General features: G+C 40.2%; 1 protein-coding gene across 1 annotated transcript in view; it reads left to right on the top strand.

Annotated features, from left to right (window-relative positions):
* The first annotated feature begins 2,258 nt into the window (after positions 1-2,258).
* The window catches only part of LOC148480637 (sodium/hydrogen exchanger 2-like), a 92,885-nt gene continuing 74,896 nt past the window's right edge, over positions 2,259-20,247 (top strand). Inside the window, exons 1-2 of the mRNA XM_088454065.1 lie at positions 2,259-2,643; positions 14,772-15,235. Coding sequence (XP_088310191.1) covers positions 2,412-2,643; positions 14,772-15,235 — 696 coding nt within the window. The 5' untranslated portion in view covers positions 2,259-2,411. The remainder of the gene's footprint in view (positions 2,644-14,771; positions 15,236-20,247) is intronic.

Below are 20,247 nucleotides of genomic sequence, written 5' to 3'. Positions count from 1 at the left end.
CATCCTTAATTTCTCAATCTGCCCATATTCCCTGTTTACCTGTCACTATGTCATCCTCCTTGTGGGCGCACATATGCAAAATGAGTGTGGTGTTGTGGAAAACAGGTAGCTTCTAATAAAAAATTGTATGATGTGTAGCACAGATATTAAGACTTTCGATTTGCCAAAAAATCGCCCCATTTCTCATCCCGATCAAAAAAAATCTGACAGTGTGTAGCTAGTTTATGAGTAGCATAAACATATAAGTAAACATGGCCTGGATTATTGGAAGGAGAGTGGTTACCAGCAGCTTAAACTTGATTGAAAATGGCTGGTAGCCTACAGTACCAGCCCTTCCTTTATCCTGGGCATTTTACAAAATGGATAAATTTTACAGATGCGCCCAAGTTCATTGTGGCTGATTGCGCCACAAACATGTGCACACATCGCGCCACGGTACGCTTTGGTGCGTCCCTGACCGCTGGAGTGGGTCTCCATTCATTCCTATCGAGACGCGTGTCTCCGATTGCGGGAGTCCGTCTTGCGCATGATGCGAGATGCTGCGCTACGGACAACGATGTAGTTGGTTATATCTGTACTCTGACCATATTGTATGAAATTAGTTAATTCATGGTAGTAAAGTCCAACCCTTGTTTCATCACAATAGGTTAATTGTATTACAATATAAGAAAAAAAAATAATTTCTAATTTAAATTTTAGGTTAAAATTGATTTTTTTTTCACATTCATAACTTACCTATACCATGTAACATTATTTAGTCATACATGAGTGACAGTAATACATCTATAAACATCTGTGCAAGATATTCTTGTCTTTGGTTACGTGTCCAGGTTTACAGATTCCTAATACATGCCAGAGTGCCAAAACTGTACTTGGATAATACTTACAGCTGGTCTTCTTTATTCCTATCTCTCGCCTTGAGACCCGCTCGCTAGATGCGGCCGCTCGCTCCCAGCGTATGGAAATTCAGCTAAGTGACGTCAAGGCAGGTGCTCGCACGGCAAGGCATAAGCATGCCCACTATGTCTTGGCAAGCGATCACTTTGTGTTTACAGCCGCCCACCAGCCTGTCTTTAGCCGCCCAATAGTGAACATCATCTCCAGAAAATACATACAACCATCAGTACATCGGGTTCCATTGGATCTGACTGCAGCGCTTGCGGTTGAGTGTACCCTACTGCAAGCACTTCAGTGTATCATTCAACCAGGTGACGTGTACTATGATGCTGCCTGTTAATTATGCACGCCTCTGAAACGGCATGGAAACACGCTGGCAAGCCTGTGTTCACAAATCCGCCCCCCTCCCCCCTGTTACTACTGGCCTGCCCCTGTTACCACCCACAAACGGCCTCTCCTGTCACTCATTCCACTGGGCTGTCTTTGCAGGGCGAGCGAGCACATTCTGGTCGCTCGTACTAGTATACGCATGCGCACATTAGCAAACATCGCCAGCAATGAGCAATCGCTTGCTAGCAAGCAGGTCTGAATCAGGTCCTCTGTAAGACCCAGAAAGACATTAAACTGATTATAAATATACCCAGCATCAGCCCTGTCCCTTCCCCAGCCCCTCCCTCCTGCAGCTACCTGTCACAGGTGGGATCATCACACAAGACCTAATTTACAACTCTCTTGACAGCTTTTTTATTATTATTATTATTAATAATTATAACAAATAATAATACTATGCACATGAATTAAAAATTATGTATACTTAAACATAACAAAACTCATCGGTAATTAAAAGCAGAAATGTTTTAATTTCGTAAAGAAAACACTAAAACCACTACTTGTGTTTGTATACCCAATGCTGGCCTCCCTGGCTAAGATAGTATTTCAGAATTATTACATATTATCCCACTGCTGTATATGTCTTATAAGGATTATTGCTGTTGCAGCTAACATTTATTGTCTTTCAGTTTCATAGGGCTTACTGTATATGCTGTGTGACAATAAACAGGCAAATTCTATATAAAACAACGTCAGACATGTTGCATTAGAGCAGAATATGGAAATAAGAACAATGATACTTTTCTCTGTAGTAACCTCTCCATCGTTTCTTTAGTAACACTCCTCCAGTAATGTGACCTACCTGTGTTGTGATGTCGGTTCCCTATACTGTTGTACATACAGTATGTTCATGCTGGAGCGCCCCGGGTGAGACAGGCGGCGGAGGGGAGGGGTCGCCGGGCTGTGCCAGGGCTGGTGGGCAGGTCTCGCATTCAGCACCTGTTCTCGCTGTTGAACTGAAGACAGAAGATACAAGACAGGAAGTTAGCGCAAGGTCTCCCAGACCCGAATCAGTGCCGGCATTATGTGTCAGTGCTAGGCTGCCGGGGGGTGCGGGGACTGGATGCGCCTCTTTAGTCGTTATAACCCGGGCAGACTCTGACTGTGTGCACTGATACTGTAACATGATGCCTCGAGTGCCCAGAGCCGGGCTCTGTCCTATGCTGGTTTGTCTCATCACATTAGCCCGGCTAGCCAGCACATCATCTGCTCCCAGCACAGAGTTGCACACCGTACCCCACCATGGGGTCACCCCTGTCGAGACCCGGCTGCCAGTATTCACCCTGGACTACCCCCATGTACAGGTTCCTTTTGAGATCACGCTTTGGATCTTGCTGGCCTCCCTGGCTAAGATAGGTGAGTACAGTAGATCCAATGTCTTTCCTTCGCCAGCTATCTGACTGCCCCGTGCGTGATCCTGTCACTCAGGAGCTGACATGTCCTTTACAAAGGTGCTTATAATATAGACAGAGGGAGAGTTTGCCAGCAGAGGGCACATTATCTAGCAGTCATATAACAGCTCATGTAAGCGTGCGCGCCAAGGCAGGTGCTTATTATAGGATCACTCTATCATTACATACTGTACAATCTTTTTCTAGGCTCTCCACATGGGCGACAGCTTCTCCTATGCAAACTAATAAATATACATTATATTAAGAATATATGAAACTGCAATAGTAGCAGCATGGTGTACAATACATGTATTATATTTATCACATAACTGTTGTGCATAGCATATATATATTAGTAACTTTAGTGAGCCTTGGTTTGAATTACAGACGTTTTTGTTACCCCCCTGCCCCCGATAAGTTACTGTCCAGATGAAACTGTCATGAAAAACATCAGAGTTATCACAGAAAGAACCCACCATTCACACTTGTCATGCCAGTAACATCCACACTCTTATTTTCAAACCCAGTGGTTACCTTATTACTCATTCAAATCTGCACCTGGGTCGCGCTGCTATATAAAATATGCAACGTCTGTGTTTGGTTAATGATTATTTGGACTCATGTACAAAGTCATCTTTTTACACATTTCTCTACATTGAATTTCCGTGCAACGTCCAGGTTACCCAGTTAGTGTTAGGGTGCATACACACCTGTACGATATCGGCCCGATTTGGCAGATTTAGCCAAATCGGAACGACAAATCGGGCATATTGTGCAGTGTGTATGCCCAATTTGAATGTGCCCGCAGTCGCATGCGATATCATGCGATTGGCTGTGCTGCACAGTCAATCATACGATATTGCATGTGAGCCTGTACAAGTGAATGAAGGACGGAACTGCGATTGTTCCGTCTTTCATTAAATCTTTCAAGTGTGTACCGGCAATCATGCGATGTCCAGGGTGAAGGCAAATCGCCCTGAACATCGGCACGATTGCCGGTCGTTTAGGTGTGTACCCTGCCTTACTGTACATTTAAAATGATTATGCAGAATAAACAACCCCATTTCTGAGTATATATTTAGGTGCAAATATAATGTACTTTTGTTAAAATGAAAATGGTTGAAAAACAAGGTCATTTAAGTGTTGTAGAAGTAGTGTTGTTGGCAGGTTATTGGAAATTAATAATTGATGTGCATTTCATACTTTTAGAAGCTAACCAGCAATAACAAATTAAAAAAGGCTTTTATTGCAGTGATGTGACACTAACAGCATCAGATCATTAGATAGTGATGTTATACAGGAAAACCTTTTCATGTTTTAATTGCTAAGTTGTAGACATATTTCCATGGCTTTATTCACATGTAAGCAACTGTGGGCCATATTCAATTGCCAGCGAAAAGCCGTTATTGACGATACTTTTTCGTCGATGACGTCATTTTGCCAATCTGAACTTATCCCCGTTTTCAATTCTTCTGACTTTTCGCCGGTGCGGAAAGTCAGTAGTTTGAACCCAGCGATAAAGTATCACCTATGAATAGGTGTCGAGTAAAAGTGCAGAATTGGGGTTTTGGGGTCCAAACTTCCAAAAACCACCCAACACCCCTTGGACTGTCCTCCAAAGGTAAACTGTGTCAATTAAAGAAAAAGTTACCCAGGACACCCTTTATTATTAATCACATTTCAGATGGAAAGAAAAGTGTTTGGTCAAACCACTGTTTTATTATTGATTGATTTGTCAGGGGAAGCAGTGGTCAGCTAAGAGAATAATAAACAGCATTAGCTACTAATTGCCTTATATGCACATTCTATTTTATCAGCATCAGTTGTTAATTGTTCTATACGCATGGTCTATTTCAGACAAAAGAACAGCTATTTTGCTGTGAGATGTATTTATATAATTGTCTAAATAGTTCGCCTTGGCTAATTTAACTTTGTTAGCAAAACCATTTATTGATAAGATGGTATATTGTGTTGTTTTCGGTCCAAAAAGACAGAAGAATTTATATTTATTTTGTTAGAATTGTATTTTCTGATGATCATTGATGCCGAGGGCTTATCTCATAAGAATCTGGAATGTTATATTTATGACTATGATGTACCTGATACAGTCTAAGTGGATATCTTTGAGCTGAAATGAAAGATATATACAATTTTCAAGCAATCTGTCAAACTGAAGACAGTCATTATACCTACAGAATTATGAATATATGTATTACTCATTTCATCTATGTTACACTGACCATTATCATTGTTGAATACTCATTTGGTGGATGGACAAGTGTCAAACGCCACCTAATACTTTTCTGACCACATCAGTGTATAAATGCCATTTGGGCATATCAATGTACAAACGTCAGCTGAATATAATGATTCACTGTATTCACATGTGTTTTTTCTATTTCTGTGTGTTTATTTTCAGTAACAATACAGATTACTTTTTAAGAATACCTCAATTAAAAGTTACATTTTATATTCTATAATTATATATCAAGGAAAGGGGAAAAGGGAAAAAACCACTGCACTAGCAAAAATATTAACAAAGAAACCCCATTTGTAATATTGCTGATAACAAGTCTTGTATTGGGGGTGCTGCCAAGGACAAGAACCAAAATCGATTATACAAATTCCTCGAAAGGAGAAAGAAAGTCCTATATAGGCGCACAAAGAATAATTGGTATAAACTAAAATATAACCTTTATTAAATTTATTAAAACCTTGTTATAGTGAAATATTGTTAAAATGAAGAATACTGAGATATTGTGAAAAAAGAATTGAAAAATGTGAATAAAATAAGCTGACACATAAGGGCAACTGCTATCCTATGAATAAAGTTTACTGTATCATATATTGACTATTAATGACTCTTCTATATTTGATGCATATGTTGTCGGTTTAATAAACAAAGAAACAATACATAAACATGTTACTCTGACAGAAGATCCCAGCTATATTAGACCTGAATCAGAGCGGCCGTTTAAAAAAAAAAAAAATCGGCCTCCTGGCCGCTCGCATAGCTGTGGGTGACCACCCACAGCTTTTGCGAGCGGCCAGGTGATGGTTGCGATGATCGCGACCATCGGGCTTGCAACGAGACCCTTGTGGTAGGGTCTCATTCCCGCAAGCCCCAGTGAGCTTCCTGCTCTAATAGAGCAGGAAGCTCACTACAGACATCACTAGTGATGTCAATAGGGCTGCCCTCAAATGGCAGGCGTTCCTTCGGGAATGCCTCCGTTTGGCCAGTCACCCCCCCTCCCCGCCTACAAAACGGCGCGAGCTGTCGATCAACATCGACAGCCGTCACGTTTGTAGTGAGCCCCAGAGCGAATTTCTCACTCGCTCCGGGGCTTGCGCACGCGCATTGCACAGTACCCCACCATCGACCCGTTTGCGAGCGGGTCTGAATCAGGCCCATAGACCCCTTAGTGAGAGTATGTTGATGGAATTGCGGGCTTTGCTGAGTATTGTATACAGGATGTGTAAATAGAGGAAAAAGAAAGCCCTGGTGCATCAAGCACTAAGAACACTGATAGCCAAAACAGATAAAATAAACAATGCAAAAAATAACATGCAGTATAACGGAGTTTAGCATATATTTTTCCAAATATAAAAAGGAGGGAGGGGAAGACTTGGACTGCATACCCTAATTTTAAACATTATAAGAGGTGCTACCGTGCTTGTAGTGCCATGCAGGAAAAGGATGCTTGTGCACACTCAAAGCAGGAGTATTATATATTGGTAAATAGAGGAAAAAGAAGGCGCTGGGGCATCAAGCACTAACACTGATAATATCTGTTATTTGCAGAGTGACTATCAAAGTCCTTACTGAAATTTCCCTAGGTGAGGATGCTCATTCCCACTCCTGTTCCTTCTATCTGGTCATATGTTTAGATAGGATCAAAATGTGTACAACTTGCATTCTTGTACTTGTGTGCACCCATATTCCGAAAATGTGCTTTGCGAATAGATGCAGAATACACTCTCCTTGACAGGTTGAAGTGATGGAAGAATGCTGTTCTTTTCACAAGAATAGCAATTATGCTCTGAAGACTGTACATACATTTTGAGCTAAAAAAATATGAAACAGAAGAGGAACAGTCTTCCTTCACTTTACCCTATTGCCACCGGTGCAGTTCAATTAAAAGAAATCTGGCACATTTTTTACCTGGAAAAAGTAGTTATACCACTTTTTCGTGCTCAGCAAGAATCTCCATCATATAGACAATGCAGCCTGATCTTATGACAAGTCACCCACGGAAGTTTAGGTTTAATTTATCCATATGGAAACACCATTGGAAGCATCTCCACAGTGACCACATTCACCGTTTCTCAGCTCTGGACACTTCCATGGTTAAACTTGCCACTTGGGCATGGCTGTTTGGTATATTACTTCCATGATCAGTTGTATTTTGTTAAAAGTTTATTGCAGGTTCTTAGTAAGAAAATCCCACTGTGTATTATTTATTTCTGTAAACTGAAAGTATTTTCACTAAATTCAAATCATAATATTCCTTCCAAGTGCCATAGAAATTGTGAATCCTTACAAACTTTAAAGTTGCAAGAAAAATTTCAAAACCGTTTTTCAGGCTCCTGTGTATAGAGATGAATGGTTTGATTTCATTACTATTGCATTTCATCTGAACCAATTTTAAGGGAAAAAAAAGGGAAAAAAAAAAACAAAACAGTGTGTAACATGGAATAATCTGCATGTGTCAACTAGATTTGTACAAGTCAATTAAAACACAATATTGATTGAAACAATATTTTGTAATTTCTACTCTTACTGCTATCTATAGAGCTCCAGGCATACTACTACAACAGGCTAAAATTCTTTTCCAAAAGCTACTCCTCCTGTAATACCCAATACTGGGACTGTCGCCCTATTTAGTGATCCTGGGAGGGGAACTGCCACACAAACTTTATTCAGTACCAACTGAAAATCTAGAAAGACAAAAAAGGTGTTTTGATGCAGTGCAAAAATGTCTTAAGGGCCCTACCCACTTGACGATAAAAGTGAATATGAACGATAACGTTCAACGATATATTGTTAATATCGTCCAGTGTGTATGCCCTAAACGATCGACGATGCGCACTCCCGAGGGGCGTTAACGATAGCCCCAGTCAGCTGTACATGTAGCCAAAGTTGGGGATCTCGTTTATGATGTCATGCTGCCGAATGCAGCATGGCGCCACTACTCCCCTGCTGTCATTCGTCGTGGCCGACATAGGCAGGTGTGTATACACTTACTGGTGTCGGCACCCCGCTGGGCCCCCGCTGCCGATATCGGCTCATACACAGATCGTCTAGTGTGTATGAGCCTTTAACAATATATTTTATAAAATGTAGTTATATCATCACATGGTACAATAAAACAAACAAAATTTTATTTAATAACTAGAATTTAATAACTACATTGTGTGAAGAATAGAAATATCAGGTTACAATTGTACAACTGTGTATCAGTGGGAGAAGATTAAACTCCTCCCGTTTCATATCCAAATATATTTAATGCACACTAATAATGATGGGGGCAGGGCACAAAAATTTACAGCATAATAATTGAGGGATAACAATGCATTTAGCTCCATGTTAAACAACTGGCCTGCAGAAGCTCTGAAGATAATTGTAAGTATGTAGATTTGGAAGTAAATTGTGCATACAAAAGAAACAGGCATGGACATTTTTTTGTATATTTACATTATGCAGAGTTGTAGGCATCTCTAACTTGTGACTCCATCTACTGTACCTGAGCCTTGTTTAGTGAGTACTTTCGCCTCCAAAATTTGCACAACCATACAAGCCTATATTCGCTTAAGTTCAAGCCTCAATAAGAGACATGTGAGTAAACACACCCTCACTGAACTTCGCCTACGTGAGAATGCCTAGTTACAACCCAGTTTCACCTTTTTTTTGTCGTAAGTGTGGATAAGACTGAAATACGCATGACTCTGAATTTAAGACTCTGTCCACACTTGCGACCTCTTAGCACCAAAGTATTTAAGCTTTGAAATATTTAGCTAAAATTTAGTATTGCAGCATCACTGATATAAGGAATATTCCCCCTGAGCCATCCCTGTCCTCTTCCTTCTTTTAGGTCTACTGCATTTATCTTTTCAACCCACTCCATTCCCATCTACTGTCATCCTTATCCTGTACATTAATAATTTTGCTATTTCCCTATTTTCTGTCCTTGGACCTTTACTCCCTCATCATGGTCGTATGACTTCAATATCCCTATAGACCATCCCAAAAATGCTGCTGCCACCAGCCTGCTCTTTTTATATTTGTCATTTGGCCTCTCACAGTGGGCTTTCTTCCCTCAAACTGTAATTGTTACTGCCTTTATATATTCTTCACTGTACCATCTCCTACTTTTCCAATTCATCCCTCTGATCTCTAATCACGACCTCTTCAAACCCTCCCCATGCCCTGCACCACTTCCATCATCTAATCCATGCTCAACAAGTGCAACCTTGATGCCCCTGACCCAGCAAATCTTTTCTTCTGCACTTGATACATTTCTCCCTCCCAATCGCCTGGCTTGTCCCAATCAAACTGTCTCCCATTACAACCACACTCTCAAATGTGACTTTGACTCTGCTGCCCCAGATAACACTCTTAGGAGTCTATTTACTAAGTAGTGTTAGAAGACAGAGTGAAAAGTGATAAGGTGCCAGCCAGTCAGCTCCTAACTGCCATCTCACAGGCTGTGTTTGAAAAATGACAGTGGGAGCTGATTGGCTGGCACCTTATCACTTTTCACTCTGTCTTCTAACACTGCTTAATAAATAGACCCCTCAGCCTTTGGGTTACCCAGCTACTAACCATGGCACCTCAGACAGACACATTAACTGCTAAAATACTTCCACCGTGCCAACTACTGCTAGAGAAAATCTCATCCTCACGCTTCACTTCAAATTCTTTCATCATACATTTCTGCCCTCTCTCTCTCTCTAAAGAATAGTCTCTTATTTCTTCCCAGTCTTTCAATCCCAATCCCCTGTCTTTTCAGGCCTCTCTCATGTTACTCTACACCCTGTAACCAACCCACTACTACATGCGCTCCTCCCCCCATTTCTGGGAAATGCATCCACACTCTTCTTTCATTTCTCCTCAACCCTATACCCTCTCACCTTCTCCACTCCCTTTTTCTTATGCCTTAGAGTTCTATTGCCTTGCACATTAGGGTATACTTTAATAGACCCGGTATAGTATCCGGTTTATTACCTAAAGTATCTACATTATCGTGATAAACCTCTACTATTCAAGCTGAAGTCGTGATGGCTTCCATGTATCCGCATGCATATCAGGCTTTAAGGGAAAGATGTCTGTTATAGGTTAATATGTAGGCTCTGGTTCCTAATGTTTATCACAAATATATGGTGTTATTCATAACAAACATGTCTAAAAGGGATCTTTCCACCCTTCAGAGTCCCCTTACCTCCCCTGTTGATAACACTATGTTCTCCTTTCTTTACTCATGCCCGCTATGTTTATGGGGATGATTCCGAGTACTCAGCTAAAACAAAACATACTCAGATGGCAGCGGTTTCATACCATTCCAATATTTATAAATAAGCTACTTTCCATCTGAGTGCCGCATTCCCTACTAGTTCTATGTCTCTCTCTCTTTACCTGCTCTCCCTCCCTTACTAACACAATGTTTTTTTCCCGTTTGGCAGTAGGTCGGTGGGAATTGCAATTGTCAACAGGACTACAATGAATGTACCTATTATCATAGTGATTAGAGGTTGAAATGTCCTCTGGAGCCGTGAATTTATCATGCACACACCTTCTGATATTACTTGCCTCAGTGAAGGCTCTTCCCAGACAGATGTGCAGATACTGTAAGCATGTGTTTAATTTGTTCATTTATCTGTCTGCTTCTGGGAGGAGTTTTTACTTTACCACTCCAGGACTGGAGGAACCCAATCCTCATTTTGGGCTGGGTATAGTATTGGCCACCTCGTGGCTTATATACAGGTAGTATGTTTGCAATTGCATTTCCTGGGCCACCAAATTTGTGGAAGTGATCAGTTAATCTGGGCCTTCTTTCTATGAGCTGTGTGTGCTGTGTATTTATTAATTGATTAAGGCTATTTAAAGTCTAGTGCAACTTTGGGTGTTAGCAAATAATTTAAGCACAAAGTAAGCCATTGACCTTAACCAGCTTAAAAGAAGCACAATGGATAAAAAAGTAGCAAAGTTGAGGAAAAAGTACAGAATCCAGGTTTCAGTAAATAGGCAAAAGACAGACCCAATACAAGTGACCCTCGCCATACATCCTTATGCAAGGATACACAAAAAGACATAGCAACACATGTCCACAAGTCTAATTATAACTATGCAAACAACTAACGGCTAGTAATGTTCCACTCAATAGAATAATTCAACATAGCCTAATGTCATATAGATATAGGAGAGGGAGAAAGGAAAGAAGAGAATAGCAAAAAGACATGAAAAGAAAAGAGTCAAGGGGGTGGCAAGAGAAGCGAGGAAAAAAGGGAAAAAGTTTCACAAAGACGTATCATGGAGTAAGTGTAACCTCAATATATTTGGTTGGGTGGGTCAAAAAATAAAGAGCAACTGTTCATGGAGTGGGAGGTGTATATTATAACTGTGTATATATATATATAATCCACGGCACTCACCATTCCTAGATTTGGGGTGCAACATGGTATGTGACCACATTGTTTGAATATAAATCACAGGGGCTCTGCACTCACCATAATAACTAATAATAAACATGATAAACAGTGGGGTTTTAGTTCATGAATTGATCAATTATTATTATTATTAGTTATTATGGTGAGTGCAGAGCCCCTGTGATATATATATATATATGTATTTATTTATATATATATATATATATATATATATATAAATATAATTAGCATCAACCTTATATATGCCAAATGAGATACCAGTTAGTGGTCTCAAATGCTTTAAAACTATTGGTGTAAATGCATAAAGGTAAATGATCAATATAAGTCCTCATTTCTCATGAAAGCGCACCACTCCTTTTTTCCTATATAGGCGAGGGCAGCTTTTCTATCAACGTATAACAGGTCTAGTAATTCAGATTTGACCATAGTTAAAGTAGTCAGAGCTGGGAAGACCCTTTTTTGGAGGATGGTTTTCCTTGCCACTGTAAGAATAGCTTGCAGCAGGGGTTTACCCAAACCACCACAAAAATGTCCCACTTACAGAAGGGCTTCATGACTAATGGGAAAATGAACATAGAATATTAATGTGAGGTAGTCCTGGAGTTTATTCCAGAACCAACTTATCTTAGGGCAAATCCAAAAATGAAGAAGGAAAGTCCCAAGGTATATTTACATTTACAGCAAACTCCCATGCCCCCTATAACCATGCACTTTCACTGTGACTATAAAATATACAAATATTTAATGTGAACTTCCAGAAGTTTGTAGAACTAAGGTTCTGAGAGTGATATATAATAAACCTAGAATAGATGTCAATTCACAAAGGTTCTGGTAGTCTTGACCATAGTCTCTAACTGGTCTTGGGAGTTCCGATACAGGATCATTTTTTTTTCATTTAACAGTAGCTCAAAATGCTCGTAAAGATTCCAAAGTGGCATACCCCTCTGCAGAAGACTTTTGGTGATGAGGTAATAAACTTTGGACGAAATACCTTTGTCCTTCCAGGAGGGAGAGTTAGTTTTAGCAAACTATGGGCTCGATTCTATTCAGCGCGATGTAAATAGCTCCGGGAGTGAGCTCCCGGAGCTATTCAATACACCGCGCTGACAAGTCCGACTAATGATTTCTTCTCTCATCCCTCCGGGGATGAGAGAAGAAATCCGACAAAAGTCCCGGCGCGAGGCTGTTTTCTGCCCTTAGCGCCAGGAAAACAGCCTCGCGCCGGGAAGTTAGGTGGGGGAATGCCCGTTATCGCGCCTAAACACCCTGTTTAAGGCGCGATAACGAGCCTTCCCTGACCTAACAGCGCGATGAATTGAATAGCTCCGGGAGCTATCTCCCGGCGCTATTTATATCGCGCTGAATTGAATCGTGCCCTATAACAGAAATAGTACACACAACAGATCATATTTTATATTTTGTGGGAAATTTTAAATCTATTAAAGTTGAATATTTTTTTGATGAGGTAGAGGTTGCAATGCCTCCAGAGCACAAAGAAAGGCAGCTTTATGGAGTATGGAAAAAACAAAGATTCATCTAAATATTTATTAGTACAGTGTTCAAACCCCAGGTACCAATCCAAGGAGTACTGAAACATGGCAGTGTGGGAAAATGCATTTACAAATATTTACATTGGGGAATCTCATCCTCTGGTTTTAGGTAAGATTAGTCTAGATCAGAGGTTCTCAAACTCGGTCCTCAGGACCCCACACAGGTCACGTTTTCCAGATCACACAGCAGGTGCACAGGTGTAGTTATTACTCAGCAACACATTTTAAAAGCTCCACTGCTGGAGCTAATTATTTCACTTGTGATTCTGTGAGACCTGCAAAACATCCACTGTTTGGGGTCCTGAGGACTGAGTTTGAGAACCTGTGGTCTAGGTCTTGCAATGCAGGATTTCTTTGACTTGCCTAGCACAGTGGATGAACAGCTACATATACATCTGGAAGCATCCTTCTTGCTGATAGCAATAGGTAACATTTGTGAACCATATGTTTTGAAAAAAGTATTGCTATTCTGCCAACAAAGGGAAATTATGATATTTTCCAAATTAGAAGGAGGAGGATGAGATTCAGATTTTTCTCCAGAATAAAAATTCAGGAATAAATTATTTCTAAAGTAGAGGGTATATAGACACCTAAATATTTATATTTTTTTTAATAATTTTTTTTAATTCCTTAAGAAAGATAAAGGACAGGAGTGTTTATTATATTCACAGAATATCGGATGTTAGAATGAGTGACATTTGCTATGTGTGGCAAGAGTGCACCAGTTGGCCAAGTACATACAAAATTATTTGTGGGGGATTTAATTATGTTATAATATTACAATATGAGATTGTAATATCAGGATGCTCCAGGTTTCAGTTTAACACTTGCTACATCTGTATTGGATAAATACCAAAAGTCAGGTTGACAATGTCCATGGAACATTTGTATGAGAAATATTTGAAGTAAATTCCATTGATAGCACATATTCTCTGACTCCATAATTGATCCTATCGATTTCCAGATTTCACTGACTGATTCAAAAAATGTGTCTCGTACACACTGGAAAAAACAAATATGATCATGTGTGGCCACAGCTAGAATGGTGTCAGTATAGAGATCACTGATTTCTATGGTAAATGTGACCTCCATACTTGCTGAAGAGCAAGACGTATCTAATTTAGTGCACAGTGTCAGCAGTCTGTCGCAGTAGCTTAAACACTTGGGGTTGCAGAGTGGTAGATAATGATCAGGACATGCTCTTCTGTTCCCGTTGACAGATAAGTCCACACGCCAAAAGAAAATACCCTGTGGCAGGGACTCTCAGACTACTGCTCCTCTCAGCAAGCAATAGGGGCAATAGATGTAATAGACAGGAAGGCTGAAGTTTCCATGATGAAACAATTCCTTGCAAAGGATGCAAGCCTTAAACCAGTAATGGGAGCCACATGCTTGAAGGTCTGGTTTACTTAGATGAAGTGTTATTTTTGTATGAAAAAATATATGGTACCATTGCTCACCCTACGTTACAAGTTGATATATAGCAGTTTCAATACTTCGTATAATTCTTCAGATGCTTATTTTATTATTTCTGAAATAATTTCACTTACTTCTGCATACCAATTAGTACCATCAGAAAACAACATTGCATAGGTCGAATCATATTTAAAGTTATAAGGTCCCTCATGACCGAGTTCTCGATGTTTGTTTTTTGAAAAATAAAAAACATTTTATGTGTTTTAAATTATTACGCTTCTACACAATAAATACATTGGATCATAATTCCAGTCTGCTTTTTCTCAAAGATTAAATAAATTATTCAATGATTTTATTGGTAACAGTGTATGAGGAAAATGCTTGAAATTAATATTTATTTTATTTTTCTATTTAATGCAACAGCAGTATATTATATTGCACCTTTTCTGTATCTCTCACACAGGCTTCCATCTGTACCACAAGCTGCACACCATAGTACCGGAGAGCTGTCTTCTTATCCTAGTTGGATTACTTCTTGGTGGAATCATATTTGCAGTTAACGAAAGGTCTCCACCTGCAATGAAGACAGACGTCTTTTTCCTGTATCTTCTGCCTCCAATTGTGTTAGATGCAGGTTACTTTCTGCCTACACGCCCCTTCTTTGACAATGTGGGCACAATATTCTGGTATGCAGTGATGGGCACGCTATGGAACGCTATGGGCATTGGCATATCACTCTTTGGCATCTGTCAGATAGAAGCATTTGGGTTGTTAAATATCTCATTGTTACAATGCCTGCTGTTTGGAAGCTTGATTTCAGCTGTAGACCCAGTGGCCGTTCTGGCTGTTTTTGAAAACATTCATGTCAATGAGCAACTGTACATATTAGTATTTGGGGAATCCTTATTGAATGATGCTGTCACAGTGGTGAGTATACAGATTTTGCGTATAACATCATTAGTGAATGTTTAATAATACAATATAAAAATGTAATGTTTCATATATTTCTGATTAGAGGATGTCTTTGTTTTTATTTAGCTATAGTGGTGTAAAAAAAGTAAATAAATGAATAAATCCCACTTATTAACCCAGAGGTAGCGTACATGCATTACAGTGTTAAGCTGCATACACACGGTACGATCTGCACAACCAACGATATTGCTGAACGATATCCTTTGAACTTTCTGTACTGCAGTACAAACGATATTGGTTGTACACACTGAAAGATATCTGTAATAGAAGTCATCCTGCCACATCTCTGAACATGCAAATCGTGATAAAATCGTCCAAGTTGGCCTGCATGTACAGACGACCATAGATATAGTTATTATCCATGCAGGAACGCGCATCGTTGGTTGTTCACTGCATAAAAATGAACGATATGAACGATTTATCGTTGAACGATCTAGTTATCGTACCATGTGTACGCACCATTAGATGACAAATTCTGACATGCTAGGTATTCAGTGGTGGACACAGGACGCATCGGTGCTGTGTCCTTGGTAGCAGCGGATCTGAGAAGGTATGTTAATGATGCAGGTCACTTCATTAGTAATGAGACGCCCATCTCTGGCTTCTCATATCCGCTGCATGCGTCCGAAGTCACAGTATCGGATCACCATCGGCAACATAGCACGGAGCATCGGACATCTAAGTTACTCAGAATGTCCACCATTACTAAGCTGCTGAGGCCAGTGAATCTGCATTGGAAGGTGCATTTTCTGGCTTCGGTATGCCTCAAAAATGGGGACGACATGCCCCCAGTTTTCTTAAACGCTTCCCCATCCCCAAACAGATGCAGACTGTCAATTAAGTGATGTCTACAGCTGCACTGCGTCCGACGATGCAGGACCACATCTGCATATGCGCAGATCTAAAAACATTGGTCAATTGCGACCAAATCTAATAAACGTTTACCACTGAATGTGTCTCTTTGGAATCTACTACAGCCATGGCCAAAAGTTTTGAGAATGACACAAGTATTGGTTTTCACACAGTTTGCTGCTTCAGTGTTTTTAGACCTTTTTGTCAGATGTTACTATGGTATACTGAAGTAATATTACAAGCATTTCATACGTGTCAAAGGCTTTTATTCACAATTACATTAAGTTTCTGCAAAGAGTCAATATTTGCTGTGCTGACCCTTCTTTTTCAAGTCCTGCAATTGGCCCTGGCATGTTCTCAATCAACTTCTGGGCCACATACTAACTGATGGCGGCCCATCAAATTAAAAAAAATCAGAAAAATACATCTGCTGCAGCCTCGTACAATCCCCAAAACACCAGTCCCATCTATATAGCACCCCAAAGTACCAGGCCCCCAACATTTTACCCATTTTCCAACACTTTTTTTTTTATTTTGGGGGTTTTCTCAAAAAAAAAGTAAAAGTTTTTTTGGACTGATTAGTCAGCACAGACGGTGTAATGGTAGCATTACTGCCTCACAGCACTAAGGTCGTTGGTTCGATACCCACTACGGCCCTAACTGTGTGGAGTTTTTATATTCTCCCTGTGCTTGCATGGGTTTCCCCCGGGTACTCCGGTTTCCTCCCACACTCCAAAAATATACTTGTAGGTTAATTGGCTCCTAACAAAATTACCCTAGTGTGTATGTGTGTGAGCATGTGGTAGGGAATATAGATTGTAAGCTCCACTGGGGCAGGGACGGATGTGAATGGCCGAATATTCTCTGTAAAGCGCTGCGGAATATGTGTGCGCTATATAAATAACTGGTAATAATAATAATAATTAGGGGGGTGTCCAAAGGATTCTGGACCAAATCCCCAAATTTGTACCCCTACATATAGATTTTCCACTTCGCCTGCCTATACATACAGTAGAGAAAACCTTTTGCCTGTTTTTTTTCCGCTTAGGCGAAAACTCCTGGAATTGAATACGGAGATACTTTGAAGACAGGCGAAAAGTTAAAATCAGCGAAAACTTTTCCCCAAACAGCACTTTTTGCAGCTAATTGAATACAGCTAGTCTGTAAACTGTAATGGGGCAAAGATTGATATGAATGATGCAATATTATCTGTTATAGTGCGGAATACGGTGGCACTATACAAAAAAATAATAACCAATAAAGAATTGGAGTTGCCATCCAGTGTATAATATTCATTAGATCAACATCATTGGTATGTAGTAATCCTTTATAGGGCTATAATATTTAGCGCAACATTGGCAACAGCTATATAGTTGTTGCACATGGGCCATTAAACCCTCACTCTCTGATTAGTGCACCACCTCACATGCACTACAAATATTGTTACATTTCATGACACCTGCTGTAATCATAGGTATAACAGACTTTTCAAATGTACTAAATCATAGACACTGCTGCTAAGCCATTCTGATTAGGTTTGTTTACTTGTTTATTATTGTTGTTTATTCCTTGTAAACTATGGCCCGTATTCAATTAGGGATCGAAAAGTCCGTGTTGGACTTTTCGCTCCACATCAGAGCTTTTCTGGGGATAAAGTATCGGGCGCATGCCCGCTTTATCCCAGTATTCAATTTAAAATGAGCGAAAACGGGACCTAGCGAATTAGGATCTACGAAAAAAAAATGGAAATTTTCGGGAAATGTGCCAGGGACCCCCTAAAGATGTCCAGACATGGGGGATCACTAAGGGTACCCCCGTTTTTGCCTGTAAAAGAAAGTCAGGTTTTTAAATAGCAGGTGTTTTTTTCCCGACATTGAAGAAGTGATGCAGAAGAGCACTTAGGTATTTTTTAATTTTTTTAAGTGGTCCCATCAAATTTGGGGTACATGAAAATGGGTACTAGCACATTAAGTCCCTAAACTAATTTTTTAAATATTCTGCAAAAATGCACCTGCCGCTAATAGCCTATTCTAGAAAACACCTGCCGCATACTTACAGAATACCCCTGAACCTATTGCGCTATTTTTAAACACTGTTCCCCAGTTGTTGTTTTTTACCCCAAAATTAAAATAATTTTTTTGGGGTGTCCCTATTTTTTAAAAAAACTTTTTTTGACACAGTTCATTTTTAGGGGCTATTCCCAGGGGTGCAGGCTATTTTTTTTTAAGCCTGCACCCCTAAACCCCAATTCTGCACTTTTTTTCGCTATGTAAAACCTGGTGAAAAGTTATCCCCGTTTTTTTTCAAAGACTTTTTGAAACTGCGAATAGTCTTTGAAATTGAATACGGGGATAATTGAAATAGGCGAAAATGACGTTATCGGCGATAAATTATCGCTGATTCCGACTTTTCGCAGCCTAATTGAAAACCCCCCTATGTGACCATGCCTAAGATGACTACTTTGGGGTTCAGGTTAATTGATGCATTAGTAACTGAAACCTTACACATGACTGCCTGTCTGAGTGATTCATACGTGGAACAATCCCATATCATGAGTAAAAAGGTACTTTTTTAACGGGATGGGCATTTAGGCCAACAAAGGAGTTTCTAAGTTTTGCTCTATAAAGTGTTACTGTGGTGAAATAAGTCATGTGCAGAATACACATTTGTGTTGAATTTGTTACACTAGGTTTTAGGAATTCTTTTCACTATAACATGTCACTGGCACCAGGAAAAAAATCGATGCCCCTCCCGTTTATGCCTCACCATGAGACCGGACTGCCCTCATCTCACATAAAATGGAATTGAAGCTGCTTCTGAAAGTGCCCAGACGTGGTTGTTATTTCTGGTTGCAGTGTAACAAATTAATAACTGAGCGTTATACAGATGTGTCCACATATATCTATCCTCCGTGCGCTACAAGTCGCGCCACACAACGCGGGAGCTCAGTGTGGCTTTGTAGCGCCGAGCATCTTTTGTGCAAATTTTACCTTCAAATGCGTCTTATTCGCACAGCGATGCGAATATATATCATTTTAATCAGCAGAAGCGGCTTGTGCTATGCAGCATGCCTATGTTTTGTGTGCGACTGCAGGTGTATCTACCCGCGAAATGCTGCGTTACAGTGTCAGCGGCTGTAACATTGTAATGTAGCGTTTCACATGCAGATACACCCGCAGTCGCTCAGAGAACATAGGCATGCTGCATATCATTTTAATCAGCAGAAGCTGCTTGTGCTATGCAGCATGCCTATGTTTTGTGTGCGACTGCAGGTGTATCTACCCACGAAATGCTGCGTTACAGTGTCAGCGGCTGTAACATTGTAACGTAGCGTTTCACATGCAGATACACCCGCAGTCGCTCAGAGAACATAGGCATGCTGCATATCATTTTAATCAGCAGAAGCTGCTTGTGCTATCTATTCAACACACATTTGAAGGTAAAAAGTTGCACAAAAGACGACTAGAAGGGCTGTTTAATGCTCAAGAAGGCTAGATGTATGAGGACCCATCTGTACAAGTAATTTATAAACAGAATATATGGCTTTCCAGTCTTAAAGATATGTGATAGCTAGATTCAATACATGGCAATATTAATTTTCTGTTCAAATATCCTCCTCATACACTGGGCTGATTGCAGGCAAAGTAGTGGGCAGCCATGGAAGCCTGATTTACTACATCATGCTACTGCGAGGAGCTGTCAACTAATGTGGGAATAGTGCGTCTGCCAGCGGAAACCTGTGCTGCCCATTAATTTTCAGCTGGCCACCTCAATCATTATTAGTATATGCACCTGCACCAGCCCCATGCTAGGTGTAAGAGATACATCAGAAACAGGCTCCCTTCCCTCTACGCACAAATCAGAACTAATCTTTTGATACTCGCCTACGACACTACCATGACATTACCATGGCACTCCCACAAGTCAGATGCAATTGCTTTGCTAGCACCCATCATGAAACGCCCTCAGAACATTGCACTCATTGTACAAGGTGAGCTGCTGAAGGTATGATTTTGGCACCGGTACAAAACACGAGTTATGAGGGATGGGGAAGCCAGTGAGAGTGCTAGGAAGTGTTGTTAACATATATTTAACAAGTAGATCAAAATCTGAGT

Source organism: Taudactylus pleione, unplaced genomic scaffold (assembly GCF_031769625.1).
Source record: "Taudactylus pleione unplaced genomic scaffold, aTauple2 ptg000609l, whole genome shotgun sequence".
Taxonomy (NCBI): domain Eukaryota; kingdom Metazoa; phylum Chordata; class Amphibia; order Anura; family Myobatrachidae; genus Taudactylus; species Taudactylus pleione.
The sequence above is the reverse complement of the archived record's forward strand: the minus strand, read 5'-3'. Positions and strand labels throughout refer to the sequence as shown.